Source organism: Hemitrygon akajei, chromosome 21 (genome assembly GCF_048418815.1).
Source record: "Hemitrygon akajei chromosome 21, sHemAka1.3, whole genome shotgun sequence".
Lineage (NCBI taxonomy): Eukaryota > Metazoa > Chordata > Chondrichthyes > Myliobatiformes > Dasyatidae > Hemitrygon > Hemitrygon akajei.
This window is the reverse complement of record NC_133144.1, coordinates 17,968,505-17,986,192: the sequence shown is the minus strand read 5'-3', so window position 1 is coordinate 17,986,192 and position 17,688 is coordinate 17,968,505. Positions and strand designations below refer to the sequence as shown.

Sequence of the window (17,688 nt, the reverse complement as noted above, 5' to 3'; positions counted from 1 at the left end):
GTAATGAGGTGTCAGTGGCAAGTGTGCCCCAGACAGCATTCTGCTGAGACCTTGGGTTCTTGAAATCCAATGAAAACTTTGATGGAGGAAAGGTTAGTATTGGAACCTTGTATCTTGTCAAAGCTGTTGAAACAGTTTTTAAATGTCTCTGCTATTCAGAGATGTTTAAAAATATTTAGATTGCATTCAATAATTTAATGTGAAATGATTTTAAAACACAATTGAAATCGATAAAAAATTAAAATTCCAGATTAAGAAAAATAATTAAATGTTACCTTGTTAACTCTCAATCACCTGGCCAGCAATCAGGATGATGAATGTGAACTCCGATACTATAGCAGCTGCAACAGGGACCTGTTATTCAGGATGTCTGGGACTTAAAATGACTCCATAAGTCACAGATTTTGTTTTACCTGGGAGCAGCCGAACACCAGTAGTTCTCTCAGAATCTACCAGTCACAGCCAGCATAATTCAGCCCATCAGGCTTTAAATTAGTACTCTGTTAATAAAATATGATGCATTGTTGAAAATAATAGTATGGGAATGCAAAACTTCTTCCTAAATGTGTATTTTTGGGTATCCTGAATTAGTTCATTTGAGGATATGCAATTCATACACCATTATTTGCCTTTGCTTACCTTCTGTTTTTTTGGGACAGATCTCACATGGGTCACCCCATCCTTCACCCGCCATGAAGCTGCAACAACACGTATATTTGGTGATGTTTCTTAATTTGGGCGCAGAGCACACACCATTCTCAAATTTAGAGAAGCAAAAGCTCTCTCTCACATCTATAAATGAAATTTAAAAAAAATATCAGTACAAAATACTTCTGTATCAATTCCAAAATTTATGTAGAGTTAAATAGTTAAAAAAATCACCCTGGACATAAACACTTGACAAAATGGTTGATTTACATTAAATGAAGTGCTTAAGAAATGTAAAATGATGTCTTGTATGGTGAAAACAAAACTCAGCATAAATACATGTACAAATACAGTGCATCACAAGAATCAACTTCCTCTCTACAGACTCAGTCTATACTCACTGCCTCAGTAAAGCTGCCAGCATAATCAAAGACCTCATCCACAACGGACAATCTCTCTTCTCCCTTCTCTGATTGGGCAGAAGATACAAAAGTATGTACCATCAGGCTCAAGGACAGCTTCTACCCCACTGTTATCGGTCTCTTGAAAGGATCTCATGTACGATAAAATGGATTCTTGGCCTCTTAATCTACCTCGTTATGATTGTGTAGTTTGTTGTTTACCTGCACTGCACTCATTTGTTACCTTTTACACTTTATTCTGCATTACTAATGTTATATCTTATTCTACCTTAATGCATATGTAATAATTTTATTGATATAAACATTATGCAAAACAAACTTTTCGCTAGATAATGGTACGTGACAGTAATAAACCAGTATCAATACACGACTTCAAACATGAGCATTTTAATACTGAAATTCAATTGCATAATGAATATTCCTATTTGTCATGGATTCAATAATAAATTTCTGATGAATTTAACCATGGAGGGAACATGTATTTCATAAGAAACAGGAAAGGAGACCATTTGACATTCTGAGCTCAATCCATCATTCATCAAGATCACGGTTGATCTTCTACCTCAGTGCCATTTTCCTACACTTACTTTATTTGTCTTTTGCACTATTTATTTATTTTAGTAACTTAAAGTAACTTTCATGTCTTGCATTCTACTGCTACCACAAAAACAACAAAAATTCACAACATATGTCAGTGATAATAAACTTGATTCGGATTCTGGCTATCCTCATATTCCTTGATTGCTTTAGCCACATTATGTCTATAAATCTGTTTCAAATTAACTCAATGACAAATTCTCCATAGACCGCAGGGTACGGAATTCTAAATATTCACCAACTTCTGAAAGACAACCCTTCTCTTAATTTTATTGTTAATGGCCTACGCCTTAGTTTGAATCTGTGACTTTTACTCCTAACTTCCTAAGGCACCCTGCACCCACCTGTCAAGACTTGCAAGAATTTTGCAAGTTTGATTAGACCACCCCATATTCTTCTAAACTCTGAAGAACATAGGCCTAGTCTACTCATATTCCTCCACCTGCAAACCTGCTATCCCAGGAACTAGCTAGGTGAATGTTTGTTGCATCTTCTTGATGACACTTGTAAGGTAAATATGTTTAAACTTCTCAGAATATTCTAGGCAATGGGCCAGAATGTGAATACGACTCTTTCTGTAGAGAACTATGAGCCAGTTACAGTCATGTCACATTCAGCAATTTGACGCCTGTGAAGTGCAGTGTAGAAAGTGAGTATTAGCTCAGATGTGCATACACTTTCCAGTGGATTTAGAACTGACAGATTGTATCACTTCGTAATTTTCCACCAGCCTAAGCTGCCACATCTATTATTTCTGACCCCAGCTAAAAGATACATTTTCATTAATTGGATTCTCAATTTCCTCACTTTCAGACTCCAGTCTTTTTAGATTGTCAACAATATCTCCATCAGCACAGGTGCACCACAAGGCTGTGTACTTAGCACTCTGCTTTATTCCCTTTATACTTACAGCTCCAACACCATATTTTAAGTTTGTTGACGACACCACTGTTGTTGGCCTAATCAAAAGTAATATTGAATCAGTATACAGGAGGCAGATTGAAACTCTGGCTGAGTGATGCGACGACATCAACACAATATCAACAAGACCAAGGAGTTGATTATTGACTTCAGGAGGCGCATAAGCCAATTTTCATTGGGGAATTAGAAATGGAGTGGATGAGCAACTTTAAATTCCTTGGGGTTATCATTTCAGAATATCTGTCCTAGTCCAACATATAAATGCCATTACACAGAAAGCACAGCAGCACTCCTACTTCTTTAGAGCTTTGTGAAGATTTGGCATAACTTCTAAAATTTTGACAACATTTTATAGATGTCTGGTGGAAAGTATATTGACTGGTTGTATTGTGGCCTGGTATGGATACACCAATGCCATTGAATAGAAAATCCTGCAAAAAGTAGTGGATATGGCCCAGTCCATCATGGGTAAAGCCCTCCCCACTACTGAACACATCTACACAGAGCGCTATCACAGGAAAACAGCATCCATCATCAAGGACCCTCACCACCCAGGCCATGCTCTCTTTTCACTGCTGCCTTCAGGAAGAAGGTATAGGAGCCTCAGGACCCACAGCACCAGCTTCAGGAGCAGTTATCAATCACCAGGCTTTTGAACCTGAGGGAATAACTTCACTCAACTTTACTCACCCCATCACTGAACTGTTCCCACAATCTATGGACTCACTTTCAAGTACTCTTCATCTTATATACTCAAAACTTATGGCTTACTTACCTATTATTGTTATTATTTCTTTTTTTTCTTTTGCATTTGGAGTTTGTTGCCTTTTGCACATAGGCTGTTTGCTTTGTTGGGTGCTGTCTTTCAATGTTTCTTGGGTTTACTGAGCATGCCCACAAGGAAACAAATCTCAGGGTTGTATGTAGTGTCATATACATATGTAGTTCGAAAATAAATTTGCTTTGACTACATAATTATTTTCTATTTTTATTTTGAATATTTGTTTTCAATTAATTAACAGCAATGCAATTTCCAGATTCATTACTTTTCAATATTTTTGATTAGTTTAATTTCCAATTCTTTTTCAACTGTTTCCTAACTCTCATCTTGCTGCTCCCATGGGAAGGAGGTACAGGAGCTTTAGGTCCTACACCACCAGGTTCAGGAACAGTTATTAACCATCAAGCCACAGAACCAGTGTGGATAACATCATTCACTTCAATTCTGAAATAATTCCACAATCTATGGTTTCACTTTCAGGGCCTCTACAACTGATGTTCTCAGTATTAGTCATTTACTTATTTTTTTATATTTGCACAGTTTATCTTCTTTTGCACACTGGTTGTCAGTCTTTCAGTGTAGTTTTTCATTGTTTCTATTGTTTTTTTTTTGTTCTACTATGAATAGCAAGATGACATATATGTACTTTAATAATAAATTTACTTTTAACTTTGATCTGATTAGCAAAGATACTTGGAAGCAAGTCGGTAGGCCATACACAGTCTTGCAGCACAACCCAGGCAATGATATAGACAGTACCTCAACAAATGTACAACTTGAGAAAGATTTGTTTGGCCTAAGGGCTTGTGTGAGTGGGTAACCACGACTCCTTTAGTAACTAGGTCAACTCTGATCTGGCTTAAGCTTTTCTTTTCTAGATGATAAATTTTCTTGATGGAATTCCTTTGGTTATAAAAGACACCCTTTGATTAAATGTTTTTAAAGGAACTTTTTGATCTATATGCAGCTTTCACAAGGTCCAAAAATAGATAATCCTACAGAGATAAGAAAATGCCATCATTTCTTTAGCAGCAGAAAGTATATCCAGAGATGTGAGAGAAATCAAATTTGTATTTAATATTCTGTGCCAGTGCTCTGCTATGACGCACACAGAAATGTTACCATTTTAATCTTGGAGAAGATGTTTTATTAATTATGGATGATTATTATCACAGACTCACCAATGCACGTTCTTCCATTTTGTGATAGTATAGATCCTGGTGGACAGAGGCAGGTGTAACTTCCTTCAATATTACTACACGTGCCAAATTCACATAATCCGGGGTCTGTTACACATTCATCGATATCTTAAAAATTAAATGAGATAAGATCTCTGAGTATGCAATATTTTGTTGGCCATGGAAGAAGTTTGTAGTATAATATCTTGAAATATTTGTTCTGATACTTAAGGATCCAATATTTATAAAACAGGTGCTGGAGAAATAAAACAGCAAAAAACAGGTAATCTTGAAATTCCATCTATTTCAATGGCAAAACTTTATTCCTGTTCTCTGTTTTATGTTTTCCATTCTGAGACCATCCAAAATGATACTGTCACCAGCTACTGATTAGAATAGTCAGGAGACCATTAAGAGATTGTTGTTAGCTGGAGCAGCATAAGGAAATAACAACTTGAACACCACGGGGAACAGGTGGACGAGGAAGAGAGGTCATTAGTAGTGGAGCAGTGGGAATGCTGAAGTAGGAACTTAAGGTGAAGCTGGCAGATCTCACTTTCCTTTAGCGCTCTGAAGTAGAGTCAGAGGCAGATCTAAATAGGCTTGCGTAGCATGCCTGTTATGGCAGAACATTTCAACTTAATGATAAAATATTCAAATAATACATTTACTGTTATAGACATGAGAGTGGGTTATGTACATAACAAGTTCATATTATACTGATTCCTTTTTTTGCTGGTATCATGTATAGAGTAAATGGCAGGGACCTAGGAATGTTCATGAATATTGGGGTGCAAGTCCATAGCACATTAAAAGTGGTAATACACAGAGTAGTGCTTGCCTTCCAAGGTTGAGGCATTGAACATAAGAGTTGGGACGTTATGTTGAAGATGTACAAAACACTGGTCAGACTACATTTGAAGCTTTGTATACAGCTCTGGTTTCCACACCATAGAAAGAGATCCACCAGAATACAGGGCTGAAATCACAGAGAGATTAGATAGAAAGGCTTCATTCTCACTAGAATGCAGGAGGCTGTGGAGGGTGGTTATAAAATTATGAGGGGCATAAATAGGATAGATATTCAAAACTTCTTTCCTAGGGCAGAGGGAGTCTAATACTAGAGGGCACAGGTTTAAGTTGAGAAGGAAGAAATTCAAGAGACCTCAGGGGTAGGTTTTTCATATAGATGATTAATTATCTGGAATGAACTACTGGCGGAGGTGGTAGAGGCAGATACAATTACAATATTTAAGAATCATTTGGACAGGTACTTAGGGAGGAAAAGTGTAGAGGATTATGGAATTAATGCAGGTCAATGGGCTTAGCATAGATAAGTAGTACTGTTGGCATTGACAAGATGGACTGGAAGATCCTGATTCTGTACTGAATGCCTCAATACTATGTGTGAGACTCTGGAAATTCAGGATAACTGTACTTATCCATGGAAGAATAGGTTTAAAATGAGTTCAGAAAGACAGCTTTGTAATCTTCATTTTTGATTTTTGGTGAAAGTTAGTGATGAATTTTTTGTGGTGTATGTATCCAGTCACTGACAGTTAACAACCTATTCAAAGTTCAGTCATAATAAAAAGATTGTACACAATCTAACTGGCTTTAAAATAAGCAAAAAAACCCACTAATGCTGAAACAAGAACAGAAAATACTAGAGATACTAGAGAGTACAGTAGGGTCTTGGCCCAAAGTGTTGACTATACTCTTTTCCATAGATGCTGCCTGGCCTGCTGAGCTCCTCTATCATTTTGTGTGTGTTGCTAGTGTTTCAGGTTAGTGACTTTCCAGTGGAACTGTTCATGCTAGATGAAAAGTTGGATTTTTTTGTTTTATTTGAGTTTCAATGTTGCAAGGTTAAGCAACTTTAAATTCCAGTAATTTTGGTCACATTCTCAAACACTGTCACTTTACACTGAAAAGTGCACATCAACTGACAGCATTTTCTGCCTTCACAGGTCTCTAATCATTCACATCTTTCTTTCTGGAAAACAAACTTAAGGTTAGGTAAACACAAATATGATTCACACTACTATAAGATTTGTGGTAGTAACTTTATTCTGTATCTACCATCACAAAGTTAACTTTTAAATGCTAATGCCTCAACAGCTATAAAGGTTAACAAAATAATATGAGTAATCTTTTGCAACACACACAAAATGTTGCTGGAACGCAGCAGGCCAGGCAGCATCTATAGGGAGAAGCACTGTCAATATTTCGGGTCTGTCCTGATGAAGGGTCTAGGCCCCAAACATTGACAGTGCTTCTCCCTATAGATGCTGCCTGGCCTGCTGTGTTCCACCAGCATTTTGTGTGTGTTGTTTGAATTTCCAGCATCTGCAGATTTCCTTGTGTGAATAATCTTTTGAATACGTTTTCAGCACCTATTAGATATTATAGAGTAATACAGCAAAAATCAGGCCTTTCAGTCCAACAGGTCTATGCTGAACACAGCATCCTCCCTACTAGTCCCAGTTGTGTCAGAAAATATAGAGGAGGTTTGACTTAAATGCAAAATAGTGGAGACAATTTATCAGTGAGTGATCACTAATAATAAAGTGCAAAATAGCGTGCCACGAGGGGCCACAAAACAAGAGAGAACAGATACTGAACACAACAAGGGAACAAAGTAACTGAAAGCTAGGAGCAACTGGTCAAAGCTGGCTATAGATAAGAGCTAGGTTTAAATACGCTGCAGGTGGTGAGTTGGAAATGAGTGTCAGGTGATTCCTGTTAGCTGAGTGGAGACTGGATGTTGCCTGCTTGTGCAGGACTGACAGAATCCCCCTCCTCCGGATGGCACCCGATGGCCCAGGATGATCCAGATGGAACTCCTCGATAAGCAATGGATCTAAGATGAAATTGGATGACACCCAAGATCTCTCCTTCTGGCTGTACCCTTCCCAGTGAACCAGGTACTGCACAACCCATCCACGACAACATGAATCCATCAAGAGGTGAACAGTGTATATTGGACACATTCCATTTTTTTAGGTTCCAAAGGTGCAGGGTTGAGTAATCCATGGACAATAGGCTTAAGGCAGGACGTGTGGAAGGTAGATGTGATCCTGAAGGACGATGGTAGCTGGAGAAGGTAAGTGACTAGATTTATGCAATGTGTAATCTTGAAAGGACCAATGAACTGGGGAGTTGGTGCACAGGGGCAGATCTCGGGTGGACAGCCAGATACAGTCTCCAGGCTGGAATAGTCTGGCAGGGCATTGCCAGCAGTTGGCTTGGCAGCAGTAGGCACAGTTGGCAGCTAGGATAGCCCTCCTTGCATTCTGGTAGTGGTGAACCGGTGCCTTGGCAAACAGGAGCTCCACCATTGGCTCCCCTGTGGGGATCAGTGGGGGTTAGTAGACATGAAGCACTTTAAAGGGTGACATACTATGGCAGGCGAGGTATGTAGATTGTAGGGAAGTTAGGCCCAGAGCTGATACTTCTTCCATGTGGAAGGGTTAGAGCTGGCGAAGTATTGCAGAAATTTCTCCACTCACTGTTTGGCTCTCTCTGACTGACTGTTGGTCTGCGGATAATAGCCAGAGAACAAACTGAGTTGCAAAGGAGGGAACAGAGGTATGCCAGAAGCAGGAGTCAAATTGTGTCATACTGGGAACCACAATGTCCTGAGGGAATCCGTGGAGGTCAACTATATGTTGCAGAACCAGGTATATTGTTTCAGTACTTGACTCAAGATTGGAGAGGACAATTAATAGACTGCTTTGAACAACCAGTCCACCACTGTCATGATCACCGTGGGCCCATCAGAAGGTGGCAAACCTGTGATGAAATCCATGGAGATATGGGACCACAGGTGTTGAGGGATCGGTAGAAGCTGCAGGAGCCCAGAGGGCCACTGGTTGGAGGAACTGGACTGGGAACATTAAAGGGAGGCACTGATGAACTGATGTACATCTGTGATCATGGTGGGCTACCAGAATTGGGATTGCAGAAAATCCAGCATCTACCATGTGTCTGGATGGACAGAAAGAGGTGAGGAGAGGGCTCACTGGAGTGCTACAGAGTGCATGGCCTCCGGCATGTACATGTAGTTGACAGGTGTGTTGGCTGCAGCAGGCTGGTGCTTTGGGGCCTGGCGACCTCAAGGTCCCAGACAATCAGTGCAAGGATCTAAGAGGACGGAATAGTGGAATAGTGGAACTTTGTATTTGGCTTAAACTTTTCTTAGTAAGCTTCACCCTGCCCCTGCCCCCCCCTCAATTCTGGTCGGCTGGTGGCGCAGTGAGATCAGCGCCGGGCTGGAGAACGGAGGTTCGTGAGTTCGATTTAGCGACTCCCATACCATCCATGCTGGGTTGATTTCGAGCTCGCAACTCAACCTTGTAAAAAAAACCAGACACCTCCAGTTTAAATTCCCACGCGGAATATTGTGGAGGATCAAATACCCAAACCCAGCACAGCCCCCACTTGTCCCATTTAGCCTGTCTCAGTGTGGTGGTCCTTAGGACCCAGTGGAGCTCAGGACCCACCGCTTGCAGTGTTTCTGTTTCATTGATGGGAAGCGATCGCGATTGAAAATAAAGTGGAAATAATAAAGCATTTGGAAAGAGGTGAAACGCCATTGGTCATTGGAAAAGCGTTAGGCTACAGTCGGTCAACGATCGGAACAATTTTAAAGGATAAAGTGAGAATAATGGAGCATTTGAAAGGCCCTGCCCCAATGAAAGCTACAATTATTACTAAGCAACACAGTGGTTTAATTATTGGAATACATACGTTTCTTAAGTGTTTTATATGCATAGAAAGGTAAAATATATACTATATACTAAGACAAACGTTTGACTGATGCTAAATAATACCGGATTTACTTGTTCCGACTTACGTACAAATCTGACTTAAAGATGGACTCAGGAATGGAACTTGAACGTAACCCGGGGACTGCCTGTACTTGTACAGCATGTCTTGGAAGATCTCGTTAATGAAGGCTTGGAAAATGGCTGAACTGTTGGAAAGTCAGAAAGGCATCACCAAGTATTTGTAGTGGCTAGTGGGTGTTACAAATGCCGTCTTCCACTCAGCCCCTTGGTAGATGTGGATCAGGTTGTATGCACACCTTAGATACAGTTCAGTGAACATCTGGGCCTTGCAGAGTGTTTCTAATGCACTATCCATCAAGGGGAGAGGGTAGCAGCTCTTAATGGTGATTTTGTTGAGTCCACAGTAGTCAATGCAGGGAAGGAGATGCCCATCTTTCTTTTTGGCAAAGAAACAGCTGCACTGGCTGGGGACTGGGATGGTCGAATGAAACTGTGCTGTAGTGCTGTGGTGATGTAGTCATTCATGGCTTGGGTCTCAGGAGGGGAGAGGGAGAAGAAATTATCTTAGGGAGGGGTGGTGCCTGGGTGGAGCTTGATTGCACAGTTGTGTGTTCTGTGAGTTGGCTTCCCTTTCATTGAAAGCAACTGCTAAGTTATGGTGTTCCTGCAAGAGTTTGGTGAGGTTGAGGGTTTCCTCTATCTCCATGGATTTACGGGATGTAAATGGTGTAACCCAAGATGAGAGGGGTGTTGGATGAGAAGAATTGGATGGACTCGCGCTGTTCTCTGATGCTCATGTGCACCGGCTGTGTGCACACTGTGGCCATCCTAGACCCCAATAGATGTCCGTCAATGGCCGTAATGCAGAAGGGATAAGAGATAGGTATGTCAGGGAGTCCAAGCTGCACATACAGGATCTGGTCCAGAAAGTTGCCTGCTCCGCTGGAATCTACTAGAGCTTCTTGTGCAGGTAGAGCCATCAGGGTATGGAGGAAGGCTGAGAGAGGGAGCTTACCAGATAGAAAGCTTCTTGTCTCTACCTGGAGGTGCCATTTTCCCAGATGTAACGGACATTTGATGTGTAGGTGATTGACTACTCTGCAGTAAATGCATAAGTTGTTTCTCAGGTCAGTCGAAGATCAGTTGGGGGTCAGTCAAAGGGCCTCTGTGATTTCTTCCTTGCCCTCCTTTAAGCTTTGAAGTGCAGCTTGGTCAGGCACTAGAACTTTTCTCACCATAATGTACTTCATAGCTGCAAATCCCTCCTTTCTCATAACATGCACATGATACAAAATCTCTCATTCTGGCATCCATGATAGTCTCCTTAGTAAATACAGAGGAAAAGTAGATGTTAAAAGTCTCAGCCATCTCATGGTTCATCTCCAGGTGGGGCACTGGAGTTTGTACTTTGCCTTCTATGGTACATTTAAGTGCTAACTGTTTTAAAATCTTAACCATGAGCAGTTTATCTTCAAAAAATTGGAGAACCTCAGTCTAGGGACTACTAGGGTTTATCACCATTATCACATAAAACACTTCTTTGGGATTCTCTAACAATAGATAAAGGAAACCAGTTGGAGAAATGATGCATTATTGAGTGGCATATGTGTTTGCATACATTGCATAAATTAGTCACATGAAATTAAGTTGTACAAAGCTGTCTAAAACTGAAAGAAGGAGGCTACAGGGAACTGTGACACATCACAACTAATATTAAACTCTCCACCTTATTTATGTAAGGGTGCAAGCACTAAGTACCTATTGAATGTCTTAAGGCAGCTTGCTGGCAGAGGATTTCAACTTTGGCTATTATATGATGGACAACATTCCTCAGCTGGTCCTGGGAAAAGGAGAGAAATCAAGGAGAATGTGAAGTAATTGGAAAGGAAGGGAGGAGAAATGAACTAAGATGGAAGGCAAAGCAATTAGAGGACAGGGTATGCTGGGTGGGGAGGTGTGTATAGCATATGAAATTGAGATTTTGGGAGATTTTTATTCCTCCCAGTTCCATAATTGTTTAAATAATCTAATGCACACTTTTGACTTTAGCCTTCATGCAAGCCCATTGCCTCCCTATTTGCTGATAGCAAAATGGCAGACGGGGCATTTCTGGAAGTGATTGCATCTGCTCCCTTCAAATTCTTGATTAACTATTCTTCCCTTGACAACTGAGAGCAATGCCACAGGAATTCTAGTTCTTTACCCTTATGTGCTTCAAAATAAACTAAGGCTCCTTACCGATACACTTATCGTCTATCAATGAGTATCCAGGAGGGCAGATACATCTATAGGTACCATCCAAATTTTGACAGGTGCCTGGTGCACAAGGACGAGGTACTGTCAAGCATTCATTAACATCTGTTGAGAGATTAGTAAAATAGTAAATTGCTAATATCCTTATATATAACACCATGACAAATATCTCTGTTTTTCTTGCTAAGTTCCATGAGACATTTCATAACTTCCTGGAAGTAGTTTGGAAAACATTTCCATACAGAAATTTCTATTAAGGGGAGCTGAGAATTAGATGGTTCCACACATATAGCTTAAAAGATCTGTATCAGATCACCAACAATATGAAGCAACTTTTGGAAATACATTTTCTGCCATTAAATTTAAACATAAACAAACTATTTTGCACTATTTTCAACAGTATTGCTGTTATGTGGGACTCTTAAATACAACAGAATGTTGATTAAATAAATATAGAAATTTAAAGACTCCTTGAACATTTAATAATTTGGTTTATCACTCATCCTTACATGGTGACCGTGGACTAAGCTCCATTGCTGTTGAGAACATTTTTTCTGCATCTAACCTGTCCGGTCCTGTTAGGTTTCTGTGAAATTCCCTCTCACTATTCCAAAAGCTAGGGAGTATGGACTACTTGACCTGATCTCTTTTCATAAGTCAGGCTGCCATTTGAGAAATCAGACTCGTGGGATCCTTCCTCGGAAAGAGATCACAACTGCACACCACGCTCAAGCTGATTCCCACTGAGTCCCTATATAAAGGCACTATATAAAGACACTAGAATACTACAGCACAGTACAGGCCCTTGGGCCCTTGATGTTGTGCCGACCCATATATTCCTTAAAAAAGTACTAAGCCCACACTACCCTGTAACCCTCTATTTTTCTTTTATCCATGTGCCTGTCCAAGAGGCTCTTAAATACTCCTAATGTTTTTGCCTCCACCACCATCCCTGGCAAGTCATTCCAGGCACCCACAACCCTATGTGTAAAAAAACAACTTACCCCTGATGTCTCCTCTAAACTTCCCTCCCTTAACTTTGTACGTATGCCCTCTGGTGTTGGCTATTTGTGCCTTGGGAAACAGGTACTGGCTATCCACCCTATCTATGCCTCTCATAATCTTGTAGACCTCTATCAAGTCCCCTCTCATCCTTCTATGCTCCAAAGAGAAAAGTCCCAACTCTGCTAACCTTGCCTCATAAGACTTGTTTTCCAATCCAGGCAACATCCTGGTAAATCTCCTCTGCGTCCTTTCCATAGCTTCCACATCCTTCCTATAATGAGGTGACCAGAACTGAACACAATACTCTTTAAGTTTGGTCTCACCAGAGATTTGTAGAGTTGCAACATGACCTCTCTACTCTTGAATTCAATCCCCCTATTAATGAAGCCTAGTATCCCAAAGGCCTTCTTAACTATCCTATCAACCTGTGCAGTGACCTTGAGTCCTCCCACCATGCAGGCCAACATACTGTTTGCCCTCTTAATCAGCTGTATTCATTGATTGTTGCAAAGGACACCTCCCATTGCACCCCCCCCCCTTTTCCTAATCTATTGCTTGGAAGTGTTAGCTCAGAATGTTTTAAAAATTTCCCATCTGATTGATTAAAATGTCTTACCAATACAACTTCTTCTATCAGGTGTAAGTTCATAGCCTTCATGACACAGGCACTGGAATGTTCCAATAGTATTGAAGCACTGAGCATTTCTACAAAGAGCACCATTCAAGGTACTGCATTCATCAATATCTGTTTAACAAAAAGGAACAAAGTTATTGTCTCTTCCACAGTTTTAGTAATTTATGATATTACAGGTTAATTTTCCACTACCTGCCTTAGTAGTATTTTGGATTTTCTGCAAGGAATTGAGAAAATTTGTTTTATTGTTTGCCAAGGTGTATTGTTTGTAAACAGATTAAATGCTTGCTTGTATTTTTGATTTCTTTTTATATGGTCTTGGTCTAGCAACCTGTAGACTACGAATTCAAAACTTACCATGACAAATCAAAAGAATATATCTATTAATTTGTACAACACTAACAAAAAATCATATCTAGAGAACACTACTCATTAGTTATAGAAATTAATTTTATTTTTCCCCAATGTTTCAAATAAACAAAAAAGATAAATTGAAAGCAAACAAAAACAATATATACAGAAAAACAAATTTGTCTAAAAAAGTATCACTTTATGTCAATCAAACATACACAGTTTTCTTTAAAGTCCTGTTTTTATGCTTAACCTTTACTCTGAAAATATGTATAACTGCTGACAGTTTTTCATTTAACTGTCCTTACCCCTGTCAGTCTGTCTAAACTTTGATGTTTAATACATCAAACTTCTCTAGTGCTGGGAAATCTATTCTAAGTGTCACTAAAAGCAGGTTCACTAGTACTACTTATTTCAATGCAGAGGAACTACTTTGAGGGAAATACATTGATTTAATTATATGTTGTAGAATAGCAAAATATTTTTATAAAGCATTTCCTGTATACCTCTACATTTGCTAAGTTCAAAAAGAAGACTATGGTTATTTTACCAATGCAGTCATTATTATGTGAAATCATGAATCCTGGGAAGCACAAGCAGTTATATGAACCAACTGTGTTCTTGCAGGTCCCATTGCCACATGGCTGCCGCTCACATTCATCAACATCTGGGCAAATAAAAAGGAAATAGCAATGTTTTGTTTCAGTTGAGAGAAAAAATGTATTTTCTTAACAACTAAATTGAAATTTTATTATTAAAAATGAGAATTCAAGCAAATAATCATTCTAAAAATCATAGCCATTTCATGTGGCTTTCCCATCAGCAGACATTGTAACATTGTAACTAGTTTGTTAGCAAGTAACAGTTGGTAGCAATCATGCCAGTCATACAATTGTGGGTTTATTGAACATAAAAATATAGGCTTAATTCAGTGCAGGTCTTAAGTCATTCTAAACAATAAAATCAAGTCTATACCTACTCTCTCAGGACGTTAAAAAATAGTCCTATTTTGAAAAACAATCCCCAATTTTCTGGCCAATAATTATTCCTCATTCAATAACTCTAAATCACCTGGTTATTAGATAATAGATAATAGACAATAGACAAAAGGTGCGGGAGTAGGCCATTCGGCCCTTTGAGCCAGCACCGCCATTCAATGTGATCATGGCTGATCATTAACAATCAGTACCCCATTCCTGCCTTCTCCCCATATCCTTTGACTTCGCTATCCTTAAGAGCTCTATCTAACTCTTTCCTGAAAGCATTCAGAGAACTGGCCTCCACTGCCTTCTGAGGCAGAGTATTCCATAGATCCACAACTCTCTGGGTGAAAAAGTTTTTCCTGAACTCTGTTCTAAGTGGCCTACCCCTTATTCTTAAATTATTTGGAAGTTTATTGTGTTTGTCATGTTTCCTCCATTAAAGTTGTGCTGGCCAGAAAGAACGACAGTTTACAAATCAATGAGTTTGAATGAAACGAGGCAATGGAAGCTGACAGACTTTGTTCTTGCCACGTGCTTGGGGATGAAGGCTGCCATTTTGTGAGTTTGAAGTGCTTGGCTTGTTCAATGTTTTAAAGAAGACACAATTATGCTCCAGGTAATCTGCTGGACTGGAGATCATTTCCAAAGAAGAAGTTATTAGCGAGAGGTACTTTGGTTGGAAATAACATGCAGGTTTGTGAATATTGGGGTTGGTGCCTGCCTGGAGTGATTTGAGCTGGTTGCTGATTGAGAACAAAGAGCCATAAATTATTGACTGTCACTTGACGGGAAGAAGGCAATAAATAGATGCTATCTTGGAGCAGAGCCAAAAACAAGGTGTTAAAGGTCAGACACATGACCTGTGGCCAATGACACTGGAATGCAATATTTGAATTGATAAGAATGGATATCAAAGTGGATGCCTTGTATGTATCGGTAGCAGTAACTTTGAAGAATGACCATCGCAGATACAAGCGTGAGCAACTCTGTGTGGAATATGTGCCGAGTGAATTGGGACTACGAGGAATGCCTGGCCAGCATAGAATCCTTTGATATTCTTTGACTATTCAGGAGAGTCAGGGATACTTAGTAGGTGTGCACACAAGGTACTTAGTGTATGAATTCATGTACTTGTTAGCTTAAAGGTACTTGTTGGTAAATACAGATCTTTCTGTGCCTCATTGATCATTGTTACAAGAGGTGATTCTTAGAACAATTGTGATGTCAAATAAAAAGGTAAAACATAATGTGACATCCAGAAGATGTGAATTATTCTATACAAATGTACGTCTTCATTGCTTTAAATATCTTTACTCTACAAATAAATATCTTTTTCCTGAGCTGTGTTACTTACAATAACAAAGCTCTTATCCCTCCGCAAATGCTAATGCTTATCATGGTAGAAGTTATATAAGAGTCAGTGGCTTTTCCTCCTTTTCTAGAATCTCTATAGCAATGATCAGAAATTCGGGAATGTGTATTAATACCTATGCTGTTACACCAACATCAACCATCCATTAATTAGTGGAAAAATGCAATCATGCATTTATAGAGTAGAAAACTGTACTCTGCTTACAACCACACTGTAATTCTCAAAAGTTAAAAATTTTATCTACTACGCAACACTGAATCATAATTTTCTTTGTGAACTTAATTGGCAATAACAATTATGAACCAGATTTCCTTTTTTTAATTTTCTTCTCCAAAAAGGAGATATTTCAGAAATGCATTTTATAGTAGGGTAGTGTGACTAGTACTAAACAGAATATGATAAAGAACGACTGATCTCAGTACTACCAGGTGACTTCCTACACCAGCAACTTGTATTTACAAATCATCTTTCACAGGAACATTATCAAACAAAAGTTGACATAGGGAAATATTAAACAGTTAACTCAAAGTTTGGTAAATACTATTATTTAGCAATTATTTATATCTCAAGAAAGACAATGGGGAAGTAAAGCTGAATTCATTAGCTTCTTGCTTAAACTGCTGAGAAAAAAACTGTCTATAGTAGAACAGTTAAAGTAAAATACAGGAGGGTGGAGATCTCAGAGGGCTGCAAGAAGAGCAGGGGTACAGTTGGATGAATACCCTGAGGGACTCGAAAGGGTGAGTATTTTAAAAATTGAGGCACTGAGTTCAGAAGCCAATGTGTATCAAAGAACAGAGAATAATAATGAACAGTGCAACTAGGATACAGGTATCAGAGCTTTGGAAGAAGTCACGTTGATAAATGCTACAAAATGGGATGAAGAAACATGTTGGACAGGCAGTATTAAAATCAGAGATAGTGTGGGTCAAAAAAGAAAGTAGAAAGCTGCAACTGAGATTCATCACTGTGAAAATGGAACCTGAGATATTTTCATATAATTGGGGTTAATGCAAATGAGAAGGTGAGGAAGTGGGGCAATATACCTCCAAAACTTCTTCCAGTCGGAATTTCTTTCTTTAAGATATTAAAAACTCCAACAAGGAATAGATTTCCTCATGAGAGAGAAATCAGGAGGGCTAAATAAAGATATGATGTTGCTCTAGCAGATAAGAGAAAGAGCTTCTATAGTTATATTAAGTGCAAAAGAGTAGCAAGGGACAAAATTCATTCTCTTGAAGATCAGCATGGTCATCTATGATTGGAGTTGAAGGAGATGGGGGAGATCTTAAACTCATGAACTGTATATGGTTTACAGAAGAGCAGGAGTTTGCCGTCTTAAGGCGATTTAGGGTGGATTAGTCCCAAAGTCTGACAAGGGCACCTTGAGCCTTGTGGGAGGCTAGTGCAGAAATTGCAGGGTCCTGGCAGAGATATTTAAGCCATACTTAACCATGGGTGAGGCTCCAGATAGCTAATGTTATCCTGTTGTTTAAGAAAGGCTCTAAGAATAAGCTGGGAAGTTATGTTAGTCATGGGTAAATTATTGGAAGGTATTCTAAGGGATATGTTACTGAATTATTTGGATAGACAGGGCCTGATTAGCAATAGTCAACATGGCTTTTGAATGGCAGGTCATGTCTAACCAATATTATAGAGTTTTTTGATGAGAAGTTTGTGGACGTTGTACATATGGACTTCACCAAGGCCCTCTCTGATGGGAGGATGGTCCTGAAGATTATGTCACTTG

The 17,688-nt window shown here is 39.3% G+C and overlaps 1 protein-coding gene across 1 annotated transcript in view; it reads right to left on the bottom strand.

Moving 5' to 3' along the window:
• Positions 1 to 17,688, bottom strand: part of LOC140714122 (fibrillin-1-like) — a 410,633-nt gene that overhangs the window by 81,120 nt on the left and 311,825 nt on the right. The window contains exons 46-50 of the mRNA XM_073024910.1: positions 14,134 to 14,250; positions 13,215 to 13,343; positions 11,579 to 11,698; positions 4,551 to 4,676; positions 640 to 792 (exon numbers count right to left, since the gene is read on the bottom strand). Coding sequence (XP_072881011.1) covers positions 640 to 792; positions 4,551 to 4,676; positions 11,579 to 11,698; positions 13,215 to 13,343; positions 14,134 to 14,250 — 645 coding nt within the window. The remainder of the gene's footprint in view (positions 1 to 639; positions 793 to 4,550; positions 4,677 to 11,578; positions 11,699 to 13,214; positions 13,344 to 14,133; positions 14,251 to 17,688) is intronic.